Source organism: Leptosomus discolor, chromosome 12 (genome assembly GCF_034619465.1).
Source record: "Leptosomus discolor isolate bLepDis1 chromosome 12, bLepDis1.hap2, whole genome shotgun sequence".
Lineage (NCBI taxonomy): Eukaryota > Metazoa > Chordata > Aves > Leptosomiformes > Leptosomidae > Leptosomus > Leptosomus discolor.
Window position 1 is genome coordinate 5,954,244 of NC_141402.1, and position 25,730 is coordinate 5,979,973.

At 40.6% G+C, this 25,730-nt stretch overlaps 1 protein-coding gene across 1 annotated transcript in view; it reads right to left on the reverse strand.

Annotated features, from left to right (window-relative positions):
* Window positions 1-23,107, reverse strand: part of PDE3B (phosphodiesterase 3B) — an 89,140-nt gene extending 66,033 nt beyond the window's left edge. The window contains exon 1 of the mRNA XM_086471978.1: window positions 22,079-23,107. Within this exon, the coding sequence (XP_086328104.1) occupies window positions 22,079-23,107 (1,029 nt within the window). The remainder of the gene's footprint in view (window positions 1-22,078) is intronic.
* Between the last annotated feature and the right edge of the window lie 2,623 nt (window positions 23,108-25,730).

Below are 25,730 nucleotides of genomic sequence, written 5' to 3' on the forward strand. Positions count from 1 at the left end.
TGAATGTTTGGCATTCTGCTTTTTTTCTTTTTTATAAAATCTTAGAATTTGGGGGTACATGGATTTGCTTTTTCTTTGTTTTTTGTTTGTTTGTTTTTTAAACTCTGAAGTATAAATGTTCTATCATTACTAAGTAACCAGCACAGCAGAATGCAGCAATTCTTCAATCATATAAAACCAACAAAGCTACACAAAGCACTTAGAAGTAGTCATGGAATGAACAGGAAAAAAAAAAAAATCCACATCAGTTCACTGAAGAGTTTTCATGATAAACTCCATATTTCTAATTTTCATATTGAAAATTTGAAACACTTTGAATACTTTCTTGCAATTTTCTGACAAAATATTATCTTTCAAATGTACTATCTTTAAGCATTTTGACAAAATAAGAATCCTTTGCTTTACAAGTGTTCCAAGAAAAGAGCAAATAAAACTCTATTCTATATAATGAAATCTAATAAATACAAATGCATTACAGCTTTTTAGTATTTTAACACAGAAAGAAAATCTATAATCTTATTTTGGATCAAGCTATATTAAATACCAATACAATCAAACACTTAAGAGATTCTGAAATTGCTTCAGTTCGATGCATGTTTCTGACCAACAGATAGAAGCATAATCCTTAATTTTCCCCAACCCATAGAGGACCGTAACCAAGCTAATTAATTCATTAAATCAGCACACAGTACATTTGCACTGAGAACAAAGCCTTTAACATATAAGAAAGACCAGGTTTTGACTGGAGGCCCCCAGATAGCGTGACATGGAAAATAAAGGAGGGAAATCAGATTAGAATTGCTTAGTCTGGCCTTGGGTTATATCCCTGTCAGCACTAACCATTTACAGAAAACATTGGCTAAATTTCACAGAACATTCAACTTTGACAACTCATCAGCCACAAAAAGGAGTTTTGGCAAAATTTTTAAGTCTTGTGGGCTACCTTTCCAAATGCTCAATTAATCTAATAGATAAATGGCAGAATGGAATTCAACACAAAATATCCACCCATGTTCACCCGATTTCCTGAGCAGGTTTCACAGTGCACTGCAAATTGTCTCAGCTGTACCATTGGCAGCATTAGACATAGCCATTTTAAAGCCATCACGAGCAGTAGTCACTGTACCCCTTTTCCGCACATGTTGCAGGGTCATTATACTTTTTTGCAGTCATTAGAGTGGGTGATTGCTAAGGGCCACTCCTACACTCTCCCAAAGTGCCTGCCAAATTGTCTCAGGCAATGAATAATTCCCCTCAGCTTCTTCTTACAATATATTTCTAATAATGTTTCCAGTTGAAAAGTCTTTGTACTGTTTTAGCTCTTCAGTATATTTCTGCCAACTAGCCAGATTAAAGATCTTACAGACCATATTCTGGGAATTCCAAAGACAAGAGGACCCTGCACATCTTTCACACAGCATTGTCTAGAACAGATTATCTTGTACAATCACTAGCAAATAAAGCCCTAACAATTGCTAAATCCTTATTTTGACATCATCATCATCATCATCATAATGCGTTCTTACTCCATCTTCTGGCTAGGAATAATTGGTATGGAAGATCAAAAAAATTATCAAGCAAATTCAGCTTGACAGCAGGTTTTACTTACAAACTTTATGCTTCTATAATCTTGTTTCTTCTTCATGTGATTAAAGCTTTCCCTCCAGTTTATCATTCCTTTCACTTCTCTCACTTCTCCTGTGTTTGAGTTTAATCTTTGTCAAGCATCTAGATAATCAGCATTTTTGTTAATGTTTTGGTCTAAAATATGTGAACTTAACCAAGGGCAAATTTCTGCTTTATCTTCCTGAATTTATTTTTTAAAAATAAAAATTAATTAGGTGATGAAAAACTGTTCTTCTATTAGGAAAGAATTGGTAGTTGCACACTGCAAGATCTAATATTTCGGATTTCATAAAGGGGTAGAACTAATGACTCAAGCAGCTGGACTGCAGGTGTTTTCACAAGATTTTCTCTTTGATCACCTCCAGCATAGGGTAGAAAAAAACCTCAAGAAGTTCCCAACAGAAACAGATACCTGAAGTCACCTGTGTGTACTCCTCAACAGATGAATTCATTCAAAAGCTGAAACGAGACATGTGGTGCACCTGCTTCCATTTCCCCACTCCCAACCCCTTCTGTAAAAAATTACCATTGTGGCTAATGCCTTTTACACTGGTGATTCTACCGGGATGATGGACAGAACATATAAGCAGACTCATCCATAAAATGAACATACTACAGACTAAGAGTTAGTATGAAAGGAATAAGTGATACACAACTGGATTGCACAATTCCATATCAGAAAAAACTGTAAACCTGACAGAACTCTGAAGTTGGCAGGAATAATGTCACGGGACTCATTTCTCCCATCAAGTTCAGTTCTGGGCTTGAACTATTAATAAGAAACTGTCATTTTGATCACATTTTCCTTTTTCTTGATGTCATATATGTGAACTTTTGGCAACATGAAAATGAAGAACCAATGAAGGTTACTGCTAAGAGCTAGATTGAAGCTTCCTTACCATAGCAACTTACTTTATCGGAAACTTCAGATACCCACAGAAGTGGGCAGAAAAGTTGTCAAAGTACCTAGAATTGTCAAAGAGGGACAGACACACTCCCTGACTCAGCATGAGAGGATTTCCAATTCTACATTCTAACGCAATAGCTTTTCTCCACTACCATATTACTTATTTAGTCCTGCAGATGGAAGTATGATGGATCGATGAGAGTCCAAGACTCATAAGGTGACTCACAAAAGCAGTTACAGTTTTCTAATGTTTTCATTTTACTTCACTCTGAAAGTAATGAAGAGTTTTCACATAAACACAACAGTATTAAAGCACTGTTTTAAATGGACGCCAAATACTCAGGTCTTTGTAAAAACTTTGTGTATAATGTCACATGTTCCAAGCATGGTACCACACCTGACTGCAATTGCTTAGTATCTTACATTTTAAGTACTTGTTTGCCATATTTCAGATATCCAATGTTGAAGCATTCTGTTCCTTTTACTTCAAGTAGACAAACACAGAATACACAGGTCACTCAAGACACAGCAAAAATGTCGATGCTTTCAGGTGTGAGGTTATGCTATCTTGACTGATTTGTTGGGAAGTTCTAACACATCCATTCTTTACACTGCAGCGCCATTGGTTCGCTTAAATCGGCACACCTTGGCATTGCCACAATAAAGGAGCAGTCCTGCCCTCCCTCAGCTGCTCATTCCCATCCCTATGTCACTCCCTCCCTTATGCAGCAAAAGCATTCATGCAGACACGTGGCAAGGAACTACAAAAAGAACTGATTACTTTTAACAGGGATTAGTTCCCTAATTTAGTTCACTGTGTAGTCTCATGAATGCTTGTGTCAGCACAAAGGGGGATGGTGCCAGGGCAGGGACGAGCAGACCGCTCCTTTCAGTGGAAGCGCCACAGAGCATTCAGGGAACGGGAAAATTTGAGTAGCACTGTTCAGATTAGAAAGGATATTTCCAAAGGTGTAAAAAAATAAAATATATACTCCTTGTTTGTGACTACATAAAAATAAATCAAAATTGGACATAGATCTTGGCATCAGAAAATTATCATGCTCTGACCTTAGAACTCACAATTTTAATCAAGACTCACACTGCAATTGTGCCTCCCAGTCAACAAAAGCTGCTGTTACACCATGCATTTCAGTTAGTTCTGCCACTGGTATTATCAGCAAAAAATAATTAAAAAAAAAAAAAAAAAAGAGGGAAAAAACCCCCTCAAATCAAAGAACACCAAAATGTGAAGGAACAATGAGGGAGGACGGGAAAAAAAAAAAATAAATAGAAGATATCAGAGACAAATACAAGAGCTCAGCATTACAAAATTAAAAGAAAAAAAGGAAGGAGATACAGAAAAGCTACTGATCTCACTACATCACTTGACTTTAAAAGCCTTTGAAGTCTCAACCTCCAATGTGCACCTTAGCAAAAAAGTTTCATCTAAATAGCTACAGTACACACGTCTTCTGACGTTTTAAGTCAGAAGAAAACTGTAGTGGGATGTGAAGACTGAGAAAAATCACCTGCAACTGTAATCTAAGGCAAAGAAAAGGAGAAAGGAGCTCTCCATTCCACAAGATCTTAGGGAACAGTTACATTCTATCAAGTAATTAAGGACTCAAAATATACGTGGATACCAAACTAGTTGAGAGAAAGTCTGACACTGAAGAAACCGGAAACAAGTTACTTGGACACAGACAATAAATAAACAGTGAAAAATCACAAAACAGTAAAGGAAAACCAGTGACACGTCAGGAAAATTTAGTGACAGCTAAGCATGCCTCTCTGTAATTCCCCCTAGCTTTTATCCTCTGAAAATCCAAACTAAACAAAGCCCAACGACAGGTTTACTGCAGGCTGGAGTTGTGACGTCCTAGGGTGGAGCCGTAGTGAAACCTCCTATTCAGAGGAAAGTGGAAGATTTTAATATCAGGAGAAAGGGTATGGTGAACAGAAGTGAGTCTACATCATTTCCTCTATTGATCTTAATGGTTACATGGAAATGAAAAACCATTACTGGCAAAGATTGTTTGAAAACAAAAAGACCTCAAAGAAAGCTATTCAAACTAGACAATGGGAATAATAATATTTTTTAAAATCCTGCCCATCTTAGGTGATTCTAACGATCATTTAGGAACATAACCATATGATGAGAAAACAAAACAAAGAAAAAACCCCTTCTTGTTGCTCACAAAAGCATGAAAACATTCCTGATGCACAAAACGATCCATGCACAGTGATCCAGCTGTCGGCCATTTCAGCTACATACATAAAGAAACGATGGACTGTCAGCCACTTTCCTGATGTTTTCAGTGGCATTTTCTACAAAATACTTCATAGTGTAAGAGTTGCAAAGAACATTTTATTGATCTGTTTTCCTCAGCAAAAATCACAACCAGAAGAAGACGGGAGACCTTAATTCCTTTTCTCTTCCATAGCACCCACCTATCTGGTTCTAAAAGTTACAGAACGTACAGCATTAGACAAGTGGACTGACGAAGTCAGGAGACTACGACAGATATAAACCAAATGTTTCCCCAGGAATTGTACAAAAATTCACAGACTTTGCTGACAAAAAAATGCAGTCCCTTACTGTAACGCCTGAAAGATTAAACAGCCAAGTAGTGTCCCACTACGCTGCAGTTCCATCTGTTATGACAGACTTATCTTTTGAAACACACATGTATAGCAAACAGTCTGGCTGAGAATACCACATTCAGAAAACAACTGAATGTTGTCAGCTCCTAAAAGGACTTTGAAAATACCTAACAAGTGCCAGAATGAGGATTAAATTCAGATAATCAAACAACATTCAAAGTTATACAGAAAAATAAGTATGTGATCACGTAACTCCTATCTCCTTCATTGAAGGAAGACTGACAAGGCTTACAGGGTTAAAATACTAAATGAGTATAAAACAAAATATTCGGTATGTTTAATGTATAAAACAAAATATTCAGTATGTTTAATGTATTGCGTAATTTGTAGGCTTTGCCCTCAATAAATGGTAAAGTTACTGGACTCATGGAACCCAACAGTGACCTGACAACACCATAACTTCCATTTTATTTTCTGGAATTGAAGGGATAAAGAAGATTAAGTACAAAATTAATAATTCAAAATTGAGCTTTCCAGATCTTGCTTTGTTAACATCTACATTAGCTGTTTATTAATCACTGAGATTTAAATCCCAGTACTCATTGACTTCAATGGTAAAACTTTGTGACTTCCAATCGAGCTACTATGAATACGTACCAAAGAAAGCACATACCAAGCAGTGGCCACATGCATGACGTGTTAGTGAGGTTGGACAAGTCAAAAAACTTTTGAACTAGCAGCAAAAACGGTTGCTCTTCCTTTAGAATGGCATCACAGTGCTTTAGCCACCTTTACCCACACACACTGGTTTTGTTTTGTTTTAATAAAATAAAATTGAAGAGAATCCTGTAGGAAGATCTCAGGTTGGCTAGACAGTGATCAGGGTCTGGAACGCAGCCTCAGTGCCAGCCAGCCATAGACAGCTCTGGCCTACAGAGTGAAAAAGGTCCTAAATATATTGGCTGCCAGAGTCCCACAGCAAGTTAATCTGTCATAAATGTACAGAAACAGAGATACTCAATCTTTCTAAGCCTTGTATTCAAGGGTTCAGGGGCATGGGGGAAGTTTGGTTTGGAGTTGTGTGGGTTTTGTTGGGTGGGGTTTTTTTGTTTGGGGTGTTTGGAGCGGTGGGGGGGAAGAGGGGAGTTGGGGAGGTTTGGTGATTTTGTTGTTTGGGCATCATCTTCCCCCAAAGAGCTTTGTGTATAGACTTCAGATACTAACACAGCTCTAACTGATGATCTATCAGAAGTTATTCTTTTAGCAAGGAAGAAAAGGCAGGGGGTTTATATGGAAGAATTCTTCCAAAATAATTTGAAAATCCTAGTATTCAAACATTTAAAATATATTAACTATTTAAGCTTCACAGAGAGAAACACAAGTGTATTGTGTATTAACCTTGACATTTTAACATGTTTAGCCTTTAACTATGGACTACAATAGTAGTTTGTTAAAATTTAAGTTTATTCATGTGTTTGCCTATGTGGAAAAAAAAAAAAAAAAAGTAAAACCACAAACACTCTTGGTTTAACCTGTTGGTCACTGCAAGATTTTTCCCTAAAAAAAAATTAAAAATGAGTAGCCACATCTAGCCATAAGGCAACGCCCATACTAACAACATACAGTAGTATTAAATTAGTTGCTGTGAATTTGTTTACAGTTTTTAAGTGAAATGCAGAAGACATGATGATTTGCTGAGATAAAACACACACTGCTTTCAACACTAACTGGTTTATATTAGTGGCTACGTAACCACTGGAAGTTACTGAATTTTAATCAACGCAGGAAAAAGTATTTAGAAGAGGAATGCCTTGCTTTAGAGGTTAAACCTCAGGTAACATTAACTTTGAAAACTATGTTTTAATATGTAATACACAAGAATACTTCAATATAATTGCTAGAAAAAAGCGGTGTTATGCAAAACACTGGTGAAACTTGTATAGTACTTAATTTTTGTAACTAGGGGAGATCATTTTTGTACAGATCACAAAAATTTGATTGTCCATCTTTCAGAATCAAGCACAACTACAATGTTCTTTGGAGAAGTCAGCTGGGGAGTTTAAATAATTTTCCAATTTATCCAAAGAAGCTCTTTGCAAACTCTCATGAGCGCCATAGCCAGAGTCACAACCGAACAGTTTGAGATGAAGCCAGTCTTTTCCTCTGTAACAGTCGAGTTCAGCTTGCAACACTATCGAAAATAAAAGAACTGTAAGCTAATTGCTGGCAAGTATGACGCAAGCGGTTTCCTCGGTAACAGCCCAAGTTGCTGAAGTGCCTGATCCAGCATTTCCTCATCTGTTTGCACTCACACCAGCAGTCTGACAATGTAGTCACTGCATCCTGTTTCACTCGGCAGCCAGCGAAACATACTGGGCTTAACCCTTGACTAACAGCTCTACAGTTAACCTCTCCCAGCTATAAATTAACTTTTACAGCGATGTATTTTTCATTTTCTCACACCTTTGCAGTAGCTGCCTACACTGCATTTTTTTAATTAAGAAGGAAAAGTGAGACAGAAAAAGTCTAAAATTAAAAAGTAACAGATATCTTCTAATTTGCATTTGCACTACTGAAAGTTTCTGCCACAAATTAAGTTTAAAAAAAACCAGTCGTCTGCAGATTTTACATAAAATATAGAATGATTTGTATCTCCGATTTTAACTTTATAGTTCCAGAATTTTCCTAATTTTATACTACACCTAAAGTAAATCAGATACAAACATCAGGAGAATCTATCAAATTACTTCTCATTCACTGCAAATAAATATATATTCTTATATAATTAGAAAGAATGTTTTAAACTGTGTCACATAACAGTTACTATATACACAAAGAAAAACAAAAACCACATTTTGATCTAAAAAAATGTAGACAGCATGGATCTCATCAGTGAGCTATCTTGCAGGGAAATGGCAGATTCTAGAGCAAATTAAAAAAAATCATGCACACTAATAAAAAAACGCAAATGCTGGCCTTTCTGACAATATATTGCACAAAAAAAAAAAAAAAAAAAATCGATAATGTTACAGTTTATTTTTAAATGTGAATTTGAATTTGGTCATTTCAGGACACGAACAAACATGAAACAAACTATTTCCAGCACAGAGCTTTTACATGCTGACATCAATGCTTATCTGGTATAAAACATAACTGTTTCTCTGTACGATGGAATAGTTGTGGGGCACAAAGAAAGCAAAAAGGCAAGACAAAAGTAACATTTTTTTTGTTAAAAATTCTGGGCAATGCTTCACCAAGGCAAAATGCACACTAAATTTACTGCTGGAAAAAAGTCTCCCACCTTCACTGACTGATCTAGCCAGGGCAACTTCCAGTGGGAAATCCCCTAAAGCATTCTGAACTAGACAGATGACAACCAGCCAGAACAACCTGTCACAGCAGCTTCCTGACCACTAAAGAGAACTAGGTATCGAAAATGTGAAGGTGCAGGGAGGAGGTGACATTAGGGACTGTTCACTGTTTCTTTCACAAAAGCCTACTCACTGCAGAGGCCAGGTTCATATCAAGTTAGAACTGCTCTAAAAGGAAATCTAAAACAGTCCTGATTTTCCAGTAACTGGAAGTCTCATTCTTTCATCTACATCACGGATTCTGCAGTTTCTTGGGAAGCTGCCTTGTTCAAATCTAGTATAACTTACCCATATTCAAAAAAAACAAACCAAAAAACAAACAAACAAAAAAAAACCAAACCAAAACACAAAGTTTTAGGCCGAAAACCCAGGGGTACAGGCAAACAAGCAGCCTGAAATAAAACTCCGAGCAGTACACAGGTATGCACTGGCAACTACACTTATGTAAAAAATAAGGCACAAAAAGGGCTACCGTCTTTACACAATATGATCAATGCTCTGGTTTAGTCAGCAATTAACCACTTGTTAGCATCTCAGTGATGTTTTTCTCTAAATGCACGTTTCCGTCAGGAGGCTTTTCTATCTACTAGTATAGCTTTCCTCTGCATCACTTCTTAGCTTCTTCCCACACACCTGCATTCCTCTCCATTCTGATATTGCAGTACCCACACAAGAGGTGAGAAGGCAGAAGAAAAAAAGACAGAAATATTTTCTTCACCAACAGACAATTTTCCTCAACTGAACGGAAAGCCAGCTCAGAAAAATAAATAAAGGAAGTAGCCTGATATGTGATTATGGAAATTCCAGAATGAGATCAAAAAGTTTCGGGGATGAAGAGGTAATGATAGGCAGAAAACTTGTGACGACACAAGGCATGTTGAGGAACCCAAATATCCCTGTAGGGGAGGGAAGCAAACCAGCACAGATCAGTGAAACTACTGTTGCAGGGTTATGCTCGGATACAAAGGATTCTCACCCCAGCTCTACTCAACAATGGATCAGGGAGTCCTGAGAAAAATCATGAGCCACATGACGGCTGTAGGTTATGGGATTCAAGGTTCAGACAGGTTCTCCAAAACTAAAACATAAAATGGTTGCTAAGGATGTCTTTGATAAAATGAGGTTTTAGATGCCTAGATTAGAACCAAGCGGAGGAACATCCACATCCAAGCGCCACTAAAAAAGTGCTTATATCTAAATATGAACACAGGCACCAAATGACTAAACCATTTCTGCTATGTAACTGACACATAACCAGACCATTTTCCATAGAAAGCTGGCCTCTCTAGGGCTTAGAAGTCTATCCAAATACTAACGGTTTAGTACTTTTGCACCACTCAGAATTGTTATCTGCCTTATAACAATCTACCAACTATGGGATCCACTATCACGATACACTGCTTTTCTCCAGCTCTATCTCCTGCTGTACTCTGGGACATGAGAAGGAAAATACAGCTCTGTCCACCAAGCTAGATAACCTCCCAAATGACGCTCACAACAAGACAGATGCAGGGAACTCACTGTTCTTTTTGACTCCAGCTTTTCTTGGCTTACCCCTCTTCCTGAAATCTGCAGGGGTACCACAGCAGAACATCTCAAAAAGTGAAGCAGAGCTGATGGGAAGAAAAAGAAAGACCTGGGACACAGCTGGGAATCTAACAGACACACTGAGCCAAAGTATTACTCAGAAATTGGAAATAAAGCTCAAAATTTCCTTAAAAAAAATAATTCTGCAAACGTCCAATTAAATTTACTTGCCCTGTGGAGGCAAATGAAGCTCAAGACATCAGGACAGAAACTATTCCTCCTCCTACTGACCCTGTTACAACCCAAGCAGTAATCAGAATGAAATACCTCAAATTTGTATATGAACATCAGTATTCTAAAGATCAGGCAAACTTTCCTTATAGCTCTCATACATTGCAGGAAGGTACATTGACAAATACAAATCCTCCAATTGTCTCCCTTTGTTTTGAATGGAGGAGAAGTGAAGGGAGTAAGAAGTTCAGTATTTATTTTTTGAAGCACAGTGTAATTAGTCAGCCAGTTACTCTTGCTACAACTGCAGCACTTAAGCCAATACTACTCCTATTTCTCCCTCCTTACTTGCTTACAATAGGAATGAGTTAGGCAAAACATAAACAAGATAGCTAAAGGCTTGGTCTTAAAAAAAAAAAAAAAAAAACAAACCCAAACAAACAAAACAAATCCAACCTAGAAAACCTTTGTCCCCTCTATCCAGGAAATAAACAAACAGAGGTTTGTTTTCAACTTTGAAACTACCAAAGACATACAGATTCTCTCTGGGCAGCAAAGAATAAGTTCCTAACTACAAAAGCCTGCACATTGAGAGCTCAGATTTTACAAATGAATTTGGAGTTATGCTTACAGAGAATGAAGCAGGTGAGTAAGCACTTTGCATCTAACTCACAGAACTAAAAGAACAAAGTGAAAAAAAAAAAGAACTTTACCATATTGTATAGCATCAAAGTAAAGCATAAGGTTCGTATGTCAAAAATAACTGTACGTGCATTTTCAAATGCAGTGTACTGACGTATCATTTTTCAATAACGGACATTCATGTGGTACTCAAGTAAGAGATTTTAGGAACATTTTCATGCTGTAAATGCAAAGAAATATTTAATTCTTTTATTTTATAAGTTGCATGTTACCAAATATTCTACACATTTTTTTAAATAATTGATTGCTAAGATTCTAAAAAATTGAAATGTTTTCAGTCAGGACATTTTTATGTCTTTGCTGAAAGACACTTGTAATTTTGGACCAAACTGTGTTACTGATCTTGTAACACACAGAAAAAGAAAGAACACACTGGTAGGAAGAGGTGGTAAAATTATTGTAAAATTAAGAACAGGTAAGGACAGGGAAAGAGAAAGAAAAATGATGTTTCAAAAAAGACAACAGAGGCAAGTAAGCAAGCAATTTACTATTGAATATTAATCTCCTGGGAAATTATTTTTCTTGCACTTTCAAGGACCAAATAATTAAAAACAAAGATGTGCCTTCTAAAAGCACACCAATCCTGTCCACCACCAGACAGGTGAAAGGAACATAGCTTTAGGAATGTATTCATTTGACATTGTTAACACTTGCTACTAGAGAGCTAAAGTTATAAATTACATTAAACCCTGTAAATTTTTAAACAAGGACTATAATCTCAATCCTTAAACACTGTAAAACACGTGTTCTTTTCCACTTGAAAGCTTAAGTGCTCTGCTGACTCTAGGGAGCTTCCTACTAGAATAAAGTACAGAAGACTCACAAATCTTTAGCAATGAGATTTTAACAGCAACGAGTCTCATACAAGAAAAATTATATGACTAACTATGTAAGTTTATAGGTCCATTATTAAACCTGTATTGACTTTTGTAGTTAGTCCTGAAAGAGCATCTCTATTATACGAATACAGTTTGAATCTTTTTTAAAGTTGAAAGACACTGTCCTGAATAAGACATAAATTTCATATTTACAGATGTAACATCAGTTTCTACACAAATTTGTCCTGAAAGTTTACCCTTATTGATAGGTTACACAAATATCATACGTCAGCACAGAGTTTTACTCAGTTTTAACAAGATCGTTTGAAGCTTAGGGTCTAGTTTTGAATTTCAGTCTTTATAAAAAAATTGTTATCCTTCACACAGACTGAAGTACTAGTTTCTTCTTCAGAACATACTGCAGATGTCTCCGATGCGACTGTCATGATCTCAGAGGGTTTTAAAACACAGGCCATCCTTAAAAGCAAGAGCCAGTACCTGCCTCTGCTCACCTATTCCGATTTTCTTATTTTCATCTTGACATCACATAAAATCACTTGCAAACCTATTATTTTCAAGTTTCTTTAAAAATTCTTTGGCATCTAATAACCAGGATGCCACTTATGAAAAATAAATTAATTAAAAGCAATGACAAAAAAAGGCTGGTCATTAACACAAAGGCTGTTCCAAACTCTTCTTTCTTAATCAAACTTGTTCAACCAGAAACTCCAAATAGAAGGAAATATTAGATTTTCAGTGTTACCATGGCATGGAAACATTCTGTTATGGTGAATAAAAAGTAGCAAAAAACTCTGATACAGATTCTAATTAATGCTTTTCTATCACTACATAAAAATAAGTTAACAGATACTTGTAATCAAAATATTTTCAACTGCGCTTTGCTGTAACAGCACAAAGCTGTTATTCACACCGTGGTAATCACTCATTTCAACTTCAGATAGACATCCCACTTCTTTTATCATTGGAAAGATCCTCAGTAACATTTCTCAGCTTTTTACTATTAAAAAAAAAAGGACTAGAAGATGCCTAGTTAAACATCTGTGTGCATAATGAACTGAAATTCTCTCATTACAAGTTTCATGTGAAGTTCACTTTGTAAGCACACTTCAGTGATGCCCAAATGATATTACACTGCCCCAAAAATGCAGTTAGTTGAAACAAGGACAGAAAGAGGACACGCACAGGGCGGATAACACAAGCTCGTTTGTGTTTTCTAGTTAAGATTTGAAAGTTACTGCTCAACCCTACACTAACAGGTTAGGAAGAACCAAGCCCCGTCACCACTAATGGTTTTGTTCGTTTACCCCAGACTATAAGCAGCAACACACAGCAGGTACATCTGTGTTTCGGTGCACTTTTGTATGGACAATCTCAATGGAAACAGTATAACCCAGATCAACATTCACCTCTCCCTGAGCAAAATAAAGCCTGCTTCTCACAGATTCAGCTGGTCAGGAGGAAAATGTGCTAGTGTGCCTTCACTACTTCCAGTCTGAGCCAATTCCTTCAGGGCAGTGCCAGGGCAGATGGCATTTCGCAGGCACAGCAGGATCTAAACTTTTCAGTCTGCTAATCACACCTTCAGGTTTCAACACAAATTTCTCTCCCCTACTACCCACATGTAAGACCATAACTGCTTGTATCTACAAAAAAGCTGTTTAAATTAACTGAAATTTAATTTCATGCTGCGTAATTAGTATAATTCTAAGGAAGTGAGAATGCTAGTAGGATATATGGAATTGCAAGAGCAGGTATCAAAGAGCCTTTGAGTTCATTTACACATTACACTGTCTAGCTGGCAAACCAAATGAAATGAAGGCTAGTGTGGACATTAATCAAGAAAATCACTTATGACTTGTCTCAAAAACATTCCTTTCTTTTTAAAGTTAGCATCATTAAGCTACACACATGACACTGAACTTTTTTTAACTGCTAATGATGTCCTATAGAGAGCTCAATCCCTGCCTCAGAGAAAGCTCACAAAAAGTCAGTTCACTTCCAAAGTTACAAGCCCAGCCAAGAGGCCATCCACTTCCGTAAAGCACACATGCCGTAAGGTTCCTTGGCCACCACTCATCTCTCACACTTACGATAATGAGATATCTGAGGATCGGTGCTTATCAGTCACCAGATGTCGAAAAACAGGAGATGCACGAGCAATTTGTGTGAAAGGACAGAAACCTCTGGAGAACCAAAAGTACTAGAAAAACTCACTGATACCCGTTCTTAAAAAAACCCCGTACTTCTTATCCTATATTAGTAACCTAGAGTACCCAGAAATTTAGAATTCCTTTAAGAGATCCTAATAGATAGAAGGAACAAAATTATATTCCTCAAGTGGCAAACAGGTAATCACCCAGCAATGCCTAGGATAATAAAAAATAAACTTAAAAAAAATGGAAAATGCATTATGATTGAATCTGTAATATTAAACCAATTCCAATAAAAAAATAAGAAGACCCTAAATGTAAATACAGGCCTTTAATTTTAGATCACATTGGAACAAAAACCATGCCAAAGATGCAGACTGTAAGCCTAGTATAAGAATGACTTCATTAGCCTTCAGTTTAGCTCCTATCCTGTTAAAAGGGTTTAATCTAATCAGAAAGAAAACGTAACATGACCAATAATGAAGGTCAAAAGAGACGCTGCAATACCATAGTGCCTATTGCAGGGAGTTATAGTTAAGCTGTTATTTCAATAAAACTGATAAACCTTCCCTCGGCAAACCTTAAGTTTCACACACTTTCAGAAGAGTTTATTCCATATTATGAACTTTGCTGATAAAACCATAGTGACAATAGATACAAAAGGGTGGGTGTGACCCAGGCTTGCTGTATCACTACCTGTCAGTGGCACAGTTCCTCTGGGGCAGGAGAGCAGCACTGACTGTTTCGGGCATACTGAAAGTACTCACCCCAAATTAAAGCCTGCGTATATTTCTCAATTACTATTACCAACAGGGATATAGCTAAAACAATGTATCTATATTGTTAATTCATACCAAAAAGCCTGGAATGTTCCTCATAAAAGAGGGGAGATCTCTCACAATCAAAGCACCCAAATACAGCTTCACATGGTACATTTTCTATGGTATCTTGAATAGCTTAAAAATAGTAAACTACATCAGGAAAAGATCATTTTAACATTCCATAATTCATTTATTTATCAAATGAAAAAAAAATGGAACATTTGCTGCAAATATGTTTTTAACTTAGTGAAGGTATTTTGTTTCGCATAAAGGATCATTAAGGTTGGCAACTCAGCTCTGGGTAAGAAAATTTGTCAGGATTACCATTCAATCAGTCATTTAATTGGCAATACGTCAGCTTTTCCCACACCTCTGGTACAAAGTGAGGTTAGCACTGCTAGTCACGAACGTTCTGCATAGCAGCACTGGTTTTCATAAATACTGAACTATCAAACAAATAGAGTGATATAAAAAAATTGGATCTTCATGTCCTATTCTGTCCCTCTCCCAGTAAATTTGCACTTCTTTCAAAGGAACAAGCTACATATAAAAGCTATGAAAAAGTAGGGATGGCCCAACACATCAAAACTTACTCCTGGTCACCAGCTGCCTGTATTTATAAGACCTTTCCCAAAGCTGTATGATCCATTTTCAAATATAAAACTGCTCCAGAAACTACAATTTTATTTCAGCAGTCTTTCATTCTTATGCCATCTCTAGTTCCTAGAGCACTTCATTTTGTCACACTCAGCAATAAGGCTGTTCACTTAACTGGTCTTCCTTAAGGACGGATCTCTCCAATCTGTTTCTGTCACACTTCCCATTCCCAAATACCATCATCTGTCAGTTTACTTGTTACCCTGTGAACTCCAATTTACTAGCATTCATGGTTCCTGACTGTTTGGAAGGCTCTAGTTCTCTTTTACTTCCACTGGATCCTTAGTTATTGATTGGTTTTGTTCTTCACTAACATTCACTCTTCTCTTACAGAGTCTGCCCTGACCAATCTAAACCCTCACTTTTACCTTAAGCTTTTGTTCCTGCTACTCAGTTGCAGAAAAGTCCCTTTTTTTTTCCATTAAAATTTATTCTGTTGTGTCATTCCATCTTGCTAAGCATTGTTTTCACCCACTGAAAGTCATGTTGAAGTTCAACATTTCCTTTCACTCCCCTTTACTCCCATCTTAAACTATTCTTTCAGCTCTTTCTCTACGCTGTTTTATCCTGGAGAAATGGGTGAGATTCCGACAAAATATTCTATGGCTGTAGCCTCCTGTTGCCTGCACTCCCTTCTCATTTGGCAGGCAGAAGTTTCTCACCTGTTTTCCTCCACAAGTTTTTGCATCAAGGACAGAACGGACTACATCTCCCAGTTTCCTTGCCTGTAATCCTTACCTTTGCACAAAAGTACAAGATTTACCCTTTTCCATCTTCAGCCACTGGTTTCTGAACACCACACTTGATCATTAGAGCCAGCTTTGTTCAGTGATCTGTTTGAATGACGGTAAGGCTGCAAGAAGTTTTCACTTTTAGGTATCAGAAAACCAAAATAGGAAGAAAAAGGTTTTTTTAAAAATCTAACTTTCCAACCAAATGTGAAATAAGGCCCATGCTTTAACAGAATTCCCACGCCCCAGTTCTAGTATTCACTCATGACATGAGACACTCTCATGTGGATTCTTACGAGTTCAGCTCACACTGCAGACTTGCCCTGTGTTAGAGCATATTCCATACGGTCTCTCCACTTCCCACTCACCTTTTTTCATAAAACTTGTTTGAATTTGGTATCTTTGAAAGTTCTAAGGCCATGGTATTCAATCAGTTCAGTTTGTCAAGTTCAACTATTAGGATGGTACTGTAAGGCATCTACATGCACACACATACATTGTGTCAAAAGGTGAGTCTTCTCCTTGGGAAAATATACCTGGCTCCTTGTAATTCTCTTCCCTTTCACATTTAACCTCACAGAATACACTGCTCACTAACCGCAGTGTGGAGGCTGTCCTCTCTGCCATTCTACAGACTCTCCTGGGAACATTTTGTTCCTCATCTCTACACTTTTCTTTCATAATATTAAAATGTCTTCATAGTCAAAGCTGAAAATCAGTACTTGATCCAACTTATCCTCTTAGTTTTCTTTGACACAGTCAATCACGCAGTTCTTGGAACCTTCTCTCCCATCTTCCCCCATTTTTTTCCTACTCTGGTCACTCCTGTAATATGCCACCCTCGCCATCCTCCAGACTTCTCCAGCATTTCCACAGCAGTTGGCTTTGATCTCCTTTCTTTCTTCTTTTACATTTACTTTCCAGGAAGCCACACCTGCAGAAACAGTCAACCCACTTTGCTACACTCACCACTTGCACACGTTTCCCTGCTTTATTGTACTACTTCTGTCCAGAACATGCACTGCCACCCTGTCTTGGATATTAAAAACCAGCTTAAGGTAAACTCAGCTAATGGGAGTTCTGAACTGCACTCAGTCTGCCTCATAGCATTCTTTGTCATTCTCTGCGAACCACTGTATGGTCCTAGTGGTCACTTTGCCAGAGGATACCATCTTAAACTCTGACCTCCCTACAGGTCTCTATCGGCAGACCATGCTCAAATCATCCTTTCTGAATGCTATAATACTTCAAGAACATAGTTTCAGGATGAAAAGAAAGAAAGAAAATAAAAAAGGACGCAACTCTTACCGAGCGTCTTCTCATTTCACATTCCATCTAGAGCTAAACATTTTGTCAAAGTGAGAGAATCAGACAGAAACAATATGATCCTACCTATCTGAAATATGGTCGCAAAAACACTTTTCCAAGACTCTTGCTTTCACCACGTAGACTTTCTTTTTGTATATGCCCCACACTCAGTTGCATCCCGTTGAAACTGATTACATTCACAGCTCAACACACCCACACTTCTGCCTTGATTTTCCCCATAAGACAAACAACAAAACCCCAAGAAATACAAAGATTCTGTTAACAACAGACAGAAATCTTGACATGCAGGTACACTTGTGGTAACAGTCACTGTAATCATTATGGAAAACATTAAAATTTCAAAGAGCTAGTCAAATGCATATCAAGAAGTTACTTTCTATGTCATGGCTGCAATCAACAGGTAAAGGCTTACATGTTTCCAGGCTGCACACAGCATCTGAATTTACAATTTACAATACAATTTTATGACACTGTAAAATACATATTAACAGACAGCTTCTTCACTAGAAATTTTATACCCTGAGTACTTAAGGACAAAGTATAATTTCTTTCACAAACAGGTAAAAGACACAGATATAAATTGTCTAAGCAGATAAGGAACTGCATTAATTTCAAGTTATATAAATATTTTAGACTCTTGAAATCAAGTCTTGGTCTTCCTAAGGGAATGCATCAAAGGTACAAGATAGCTTGGAACAGGAACTGGGGAGTGGTGATGGTCAGTCCATCAACCTAACAACAAGACAAGTCTTTCTGTAATTAACAGAGTGCAACGTGAAAGCAGTCTTTATCCATGAAATATCCCAGCCTTCCTACATGTTTGAACCTAGTCAGGTAACTAGGAAAAGTATCAGCTCTGCAGACTGTTTTGAACTTATATCCTGTAAAATTAATTAGGAAGGCCTATTCTTTACTCAAGGAAAAATATGAGTTTTAGAAATCACATAATCTTTTTTGATTCTGAGACTATCCTATGTATGAGTTCCTACACAGTTATTTGCTCTCATATACATGTCCACCATCATGTTAAAGGAAAAAAAAGGTTTACTACAACATTTTTCAGGACATAGAACGTTTACAAGATCTGCAACAGTGACAAGCACCTTTTAGATTCCAAATTCAGATTTGGCTATCATGTGGGAAAAAAAATAAAAATAATTAAGTGCTAAACATGCAAGAGGCCCTTGAAGATAAACCCTTTGATACCAGTAACAGTAAGTACAGATAACAAATCAGCATCTAATACATGCAATTAAAATATCATCCACACAAAATTTGTAATCTAAATCAACACTGCAGTGATACTGCTAATAAAGAATTCCTCTCTAGGTCCAAGACGAATACTGAAGTAAGAATACAAAAAGCCTGTTTACTGCTAAAAATCATATGAATTTCTGTGAGCAGAAGTGTTAATACAGTAGAGTTCAGAAAAGACATTGCATTTGCACAATTTTAGCCTTAATTTTAGCCATATTGCTTCCTTCTATGTGTATTTATATATTTTGATAATGGCATTTAAGTGTAGTCACATAAAAATTTAAACATATAATCTATTCAAGCAAACTACATCGCTAGCCATATGTACTGCAGAAAAGCCACACAGCGTGAATTTGTAGATTTTGGTGGCTAAAGTAAGCACGGACACTCATATAAAAGGTAAGAATAAAGGTAATTAATTTTGATCAACCTTCTAGCCTCCTAGTTGCCATACCTGTTCAAGTACAGAAAACAATAATCGAAGTATTTGTCCTAATGATTGCTCAAATTAGAAACCATTTCCAGGATCTTGCTCACAGGGCCTCTTTCCACTTCTGCCCCAGAAAAGTGATAGCTCCATGCAATTACAATGTGCACATGCTACTGGTGGTACGTACCTGCTCCCCCACACACACTCTCCATGCACACAGACCCCTTAGAATTGTTGGCTTAAGCCTATTAATGAAAAAACAGCCAACTGTATGTAATTATTTTCTCATGTATTTAACCAGAGTCAGGCATATTTTCAAATCAACAAGTAACTGAAAACTTCAGGTCAATACTAGCATTCCCTATTGTCCTCAGAGAGTAACTAAAATATACACAAGAGAACAAGTTTTCACAACGAGAACAATCAGTCATTGTAATAATCTCGCCAGGGAACTCCCCAACACAGGACACTTTTAAGATTCAGGGTGCTAAACGTGGACAGCGTGCTGGGCCATCTTGTCTAGACCACGCTTTTGCCAAAAAGGTTGTATTAGATGATCCTTGAGGTCCCTTCCAACCTGGTATTCTAATATTCAACACATCTGCCTTCTTTATTCTTATGTGCCCCTGCTTGCGGAAGTTAGTGCAAACCTCTACATATAAGAGGTCCATAACAATCATATGAAATACATCTAATAGAATCAAAATAGCAACTTTGTTGTCATCCAAAGTATTCCTGTCATGGCAGACCTGCAGCACATTCCTTGTACTCCACTGCTCCTTCTAAGAATGCTCATTAAACTCGCTCTTTAAAAATTAATATCGGAAAAGAATCATTACAATATTTTATAAAGATCTACAAAACATGTAATCAGTCCTTAAAGAAAATTCACATACGTGCTCTCTGAAAAGCACGAGGTGCATACATTCCTTCTGCCTCAAGGAAGCAATACAAAACCCGTGCAGTGTTTATTCAAATCAAGTCACACATTATGGGCTTACTTCTGCCCCCTCCTCCTACCCAAATAATTGATGTTTTATCAGCTCTGCAATGTCTGATCTCTCTCCAAGTCTGACAGATCGGAGGATTTAACCTGTGTTATCCTTATAAAATCACATATAAAATACTGCACAGAACATACATCTATGAATCCCATTTAAACGGTGCTTAATAAAGCACAAATATTTATTGTAAAGCATAATAGACTATTCGGAAAACAAAGAACTTCAGAGCTCTTTGTTGTCTCTGTTCACGTCTAGTGATAACAAAGATATCAAATTCTGGAAGTCTACCAAACAGTTACATTTCATTACGAACACGCATGATTTAAGTCCTGCCAATAAATTCTATGCATTTAGTTATGGTTGACATTTATGATGTTACTTAAAGAATAATAAATGCCTTAACTCTAAATACATGCATGCCTTTAGGAAGCGAGCTGAATATCAAAGGAAGCATTTAGTAACTTGCACAAGAACAAATATCTTCTATCATCTAGAAAGGTTAATGAAACCACATTTTCTGAGGTTTTTGTAGACGAACGTGAGCGAAGCAAGCATTTACTATCCCGAAGGGAACAGAGAAAGTAAATTATTATACAATATTCCCTACATAACTGCTAGTGCAATATTTTAATGTTTCTTTCATAGTATGCATTAGACAATTTAAAACTGACTGAATGAGTTCTTTCTGAAGCCTGTTACAGCACACCTGCATTTTAACTTTTTATGCAAAAACAATTACCGCTGTATTATTCTATTGTGCAAATGCAGAGAAAGAAACGCTCGAAAACTGCTGCACCGTTTGCGATTCACCTCGTATTTCCTCAAACCTATTTCACAGTCAGTCACAAGGAGTGCATTACGGAATATATGTCAAAGCAAAATAAGAAAATTGCATTTAGTACCCACGAACTTCGGCAGCCACAGCAGTAGATGGGGGATCCGGCACCAAGAACCACTTCCCAGAAGTGTTCACTGGCACGCTGACTGAATGCTCCCCTGGCTCTCCCTGCTATAACGGGCTGACGATCCGCTGGCAGCGGCCTCGGGCCAGTTCCACCGGCAACACGACCCGGAGCTCCTGCAGCTCACCTGCAAGTTCCCGAATAAAAACACCCGCCGCCCACGCGGAGGTTTGCGCTACAGAAAATAAGACGCATTGAAAAGTTTTCCGGGAGGTAGAAACCAACAGAGTTCCATTCAAGAAAACTGAGCGTTTCGGGCAGCCCTCCAGACTCCACTGAACAGCTCTCTCTTCAGTAAAAAGAAGTTTCTCAAATCCCATCAACCCAAACTTAATGTTAACTTACGTGGAGCGAGGAGGAGAGGGAGAGAGAAACAAGAGGAAGTAATCTGCAAGGCAGAAGGACAGCTGGCACTCCATTTGATAAATACAATTCCTCAAAACCTGATATTTCTTTAGCACTTGGCAATCATTTTGTTGATAGAAAGAAGGAAGAACCAGAGGTGCCGAGCAGCTAGAAATCTGTGGTTTCTGTCTCTCATAAAGTCTGCCAGAAGCGGAGGAGGTGGTGGGCTTTGGAAAAGAAGCAATAAAAAGAACAAGGTAGCTGATAGCTGAAGATGTTTGGTTTGGGGTTTTGTTTTAACCAGTAAGAACTACTTTTTAATATTTAAGATCCTATGAAAAGCGATCGAGCCTTCTGTCCTGCAGCAAACATGTTATTATTATTTAGCTTCTATACAGACATAAAGGATTATATCGATGCTGCAGAACCGAGCTGAGAAACCCGCTAAGGGACTAACGTTTTCCCTCACTCCTGTAAGGGGGGGTTTGACAGCAGACACCCAGCACAGACATTTACGGCAGTTAGGAAAAGCGAGTGGCGCTCGCTCCTCAAAAAGTTTCTCCCTCCGGTTTCAGAGAAACCTACCTGCTCTCTGGAAATGCAAGGCAACGAGGGTCTCCTAAACATTTTGCAGCTGCCGTAGTAGCTGGCCGAAGTTTCCCCTAAGGATACGCAGCTAGATCTCCTCCTGGGTCTGATCACAGGCACTTTTTCCTCCACGCTGGGGAGCCGTGGGCGGTGATGATGCTGGTGGTGCGCTCCTCGGCTCTGAGCCGAGAAGATGCCGTGGTCCACGCCACAGAGTGCCAGGAGGCAGCCTGCCACCCCGACCAAGCCGGCCAGCAGCGGTCTAAGGGCTGGGGGGAGCGAGTGAAGGCTGGTGAGCGACACCAGCCACACCAGGCTGGAGAAGACCAAGACGAGGAGGCTCCGGCGCAACTTCAGGGAGCTCTGCAGCAGGGTCAGCGCTGCCACCGAGCCCAGCACTGTCAGGAGCCTGCCTAGGACCATCGGCGGCTCGGCGGGGAGCTGGGGCTCCTCTTCGCGCCCCTCCGCGGGCAGCAGCCACTGCAGCGCCACGAAGTCCCCCGAGTAGCAGCACACGGGAAGGGCCAGCAGCCACCAGCCGGTCATGCCGCCGCCGCGCTCGCCGCGCCTGCCGCCGGTCAGGTAGCAGGTGAGGACGAAGAAGGCACAGGCGATGCTGAAGAGGGGGCTGAGGCAGCGGGACAGGCACACCAAGGCGTGCAGCGGCCGGGGGCTCCGCCAGCTGCTCCCGTCCTGCTGGCCCCCGGCGCTGCCCCGGCCGTGAAAGGCCAGGAGCGAGAGGAGCGCGGCGGCCACGGCGCCCAGGCTGAGCAGAGCCCGCGAGGAGGAGACGGCGGCGGCGGCAGGGAACAGCAGCAGAGAGAGGAAGCTCTTCGGAGGGTCCTGCCTCAGGAGGGTCGCGCAGCCCCTCACGTAGCCGTTCCGCAGGCTCTCCGGGCTGCTGCCGCTGCCGCCGGGGAGCGCCGGGGGGGCAGCCGCCCCGCCGCCGTCCGGCGGCTGGCCGTGCTGCGGCGCTCTGCTGGGTCCGTGGTGGGAGGCGGCCGCGGCTTCTCTCTCTTCCCTCATGGTGGTCGGGGACGCGGGAGGACGGGGGGAGAGGCGCGGGTCGCGCTAGCTCCGACCCGGCCGCGTGTCCCTCATCTCCTCAGGAGAAAGGCGCCGGGCCGAGCCGCCGCTTCTCCTCCGCGGGCAGCGGCGTCCGCAGCATGGTGGGTGCAGCCGGGAGGGGAGAGAAGAGGTAAAAGTCTCGCTCGCTCGCTTTCCCCGAGCGGATCCAGCGGCCGGGGCTCGCTGCCGCCTCCCAGCGCTCACCGGCGGCAGCGGCGGCCGCTGGCGGAGCCCCGGCGGGGGTGGGAGGGAGGCGAGGAACAGCCCCCGCCCGCCGTTTGCCTCTCGCCGCTGCGGCGGCACGCGCCCCGGGAGCGGTTGCGCCCTAACTGCCACGCGCTAACGGCCGCACGGTAGCGGGGGCGGGGGGAGGCGCCCTCGCGCTCCACGCCCGGCGCGAGCCGCCGGCTCCTTCCCGCCGGCCCGTGCCCGGCGGCGGGCGGGCGGGGCCCCGCTCGCGCTCCCCCCACCCCCCCCGCGGGCCGCGCCGGCCCCGTGCGGGGAACGGGCCGCCTCAAAACGCGTCCGCGTGCCGCGCGGCGCTCTGCCGCCGCCGCGGGGGAGCGGGCCGAGCCCCCGCTAGCCTCGGCGGCCGCGCACCGCCCTCCCCGCCGTGGCGGGAAGGGACGGGGCAGCTGGTCGAGAGGTTTAGGGGCAGAGCCGCGGAGAACTTTGCTGTTGTTACGAGGCACCGCGGGACAGCCGGTAGTGCGGGCTGTGCGGCACGCGCCGAGCGGCGGAGTAATCTACCTTTTGGGACCGTCCCTCTTTTTTTTTTTTTTTTTTTTTTTTTTAAAACACCTGAAAAGTAAGTACGGAGCGGTCATTTTCGGCACTTCTTTCCCAGCCTCTGCTAATGAAGGTGCGGGTCAGATCGCGTTGCTCGGCTGGGTGTGTCGTTCGCCCAGCTGACCCCCGCGGAGTGGGTCAGGGGCTGCCGCGGGGGGAGCGGGCAGCCGCGGGGGTTCAGTAACGCCTTTGCGCCCTCACCCTGTGCGGGTTCCCGGGCACAGGAACCGCCCGGCGCTTTCGGCGCTCCCGCGGTGCGTCTTCACCTGGTTTACTCAGAAATGCCCCTCGGGCCGTGTTTCCGCACCGTGTTACCGACCTTGGGTCAGAAACCGGGGCGGGTCGGTCGGTGCCGGCCCTTCTTGCGGGCCGATGGCGACCAGCGGTGCCGGTGACCCGCTGTGTGTGAGCGGTGGCGGCTGCGGGGCGGCGGGCAGTGCTGCTGCGGGGTGCGGGCCTGGGAGCTGCCGGCACGCAGAGATGTCCGGCGTGATTGCTGACAGAAAACACCGTCTGCAGTGGGAAAGTGACTTCTGTACCTAAGAAGATGGAAATAAGTAATGGTTTGTTTCTCAAAAGGCAGGCGAAATTGATGGGATTTTAATACCGTCGTACGCCTTCCTCTGTTAGAAACACTCCTACGCTCTTTCCCAAAAAAGTAAGTTCTGTCCTGACTTGATACGCTTAGTGCCAGCATGATGGTACAGAATCAACGTTAAAAAGTTTCCAAAAGAGAAAATGTGAAGTTCCTTTAGGGATTATATTCTTACATTTATTTCTCTTCATAGGTTAATGATGTCGGTTGGACCACAGTCATGTATGTAAATGTTTTCAAGGCTGAGATGTATCTTGTTATTATGCATATCCTTTATTTTTTATTCCCTTGAATTCAGCTATAAATAAATGCATTCTAGAAATAATTAGTGTAGTCTTAATTAAAACAACATATTTGAACAGTGGACACTGAAAGTGCCTGAGAGAGTAATATGGAATCACAGAATGGTTTGGGCTGGAAGGGACCTTAAAGATCAAGTAGCTGATCCCTTAACACGCTCAGTGCAACCATCTGTGGCTTTAGCACTTTCTGAATCAGAAGTGGTGTCTTATTTTTAACTATTCTCAGTGGATTTTTATTCCCCAAATTTGCCCAATCAGTAATTTTTTTTAAGTCCATGTAGCGTTTTGGCATCTGCAGTGTGCTACAGGAAGAGGTCCTTGCTCAATGCAACTTGACTGTGTATTGTGTGAAATGTGGTTTGGTTTTTTTTAAGTTTCTTTCTGTCTTAGCTGATACTCTTCTCATTTTGGTAGAAACAATGAACAGTTGCTCTCTAGTCGCCTTCTCTCTTCGTCTCGTTATTTTCTCAGTCTTGTTTTTTCCGAGCTGAAGAGTTCTACTCTATTTGATTTTTTCACACTACTATTAAAATCTTTTTTCTTTTTTTTTTGAGCACTACTATGTGCTTTTGAAGATGAGGAGTTAGTGTATTCAAGGCACAAGAGCAGTCAAATAATGGTTTTCATGTCACTATCCAGTTCTTCCCTTATAATTCCAGTCTTTTATTTGTTTTGTTTTGTTAGGGAAGTGAGAAAGCAGATCAACTGAGCACTGTTGAATGTTCTTCTGTTGAACATTGAACAAACATTGGACGTTGTTTTCATAGCATTAACTGTATAGATCCCAGGATCTGTTTTCTGACTGTTAACATCTACATCCACTAGATAGTTTTAGAGGTAAGGATAGGGTTTTTTGCCCTGTTCACATTATGGTTATCTACACTAAATTTCACCT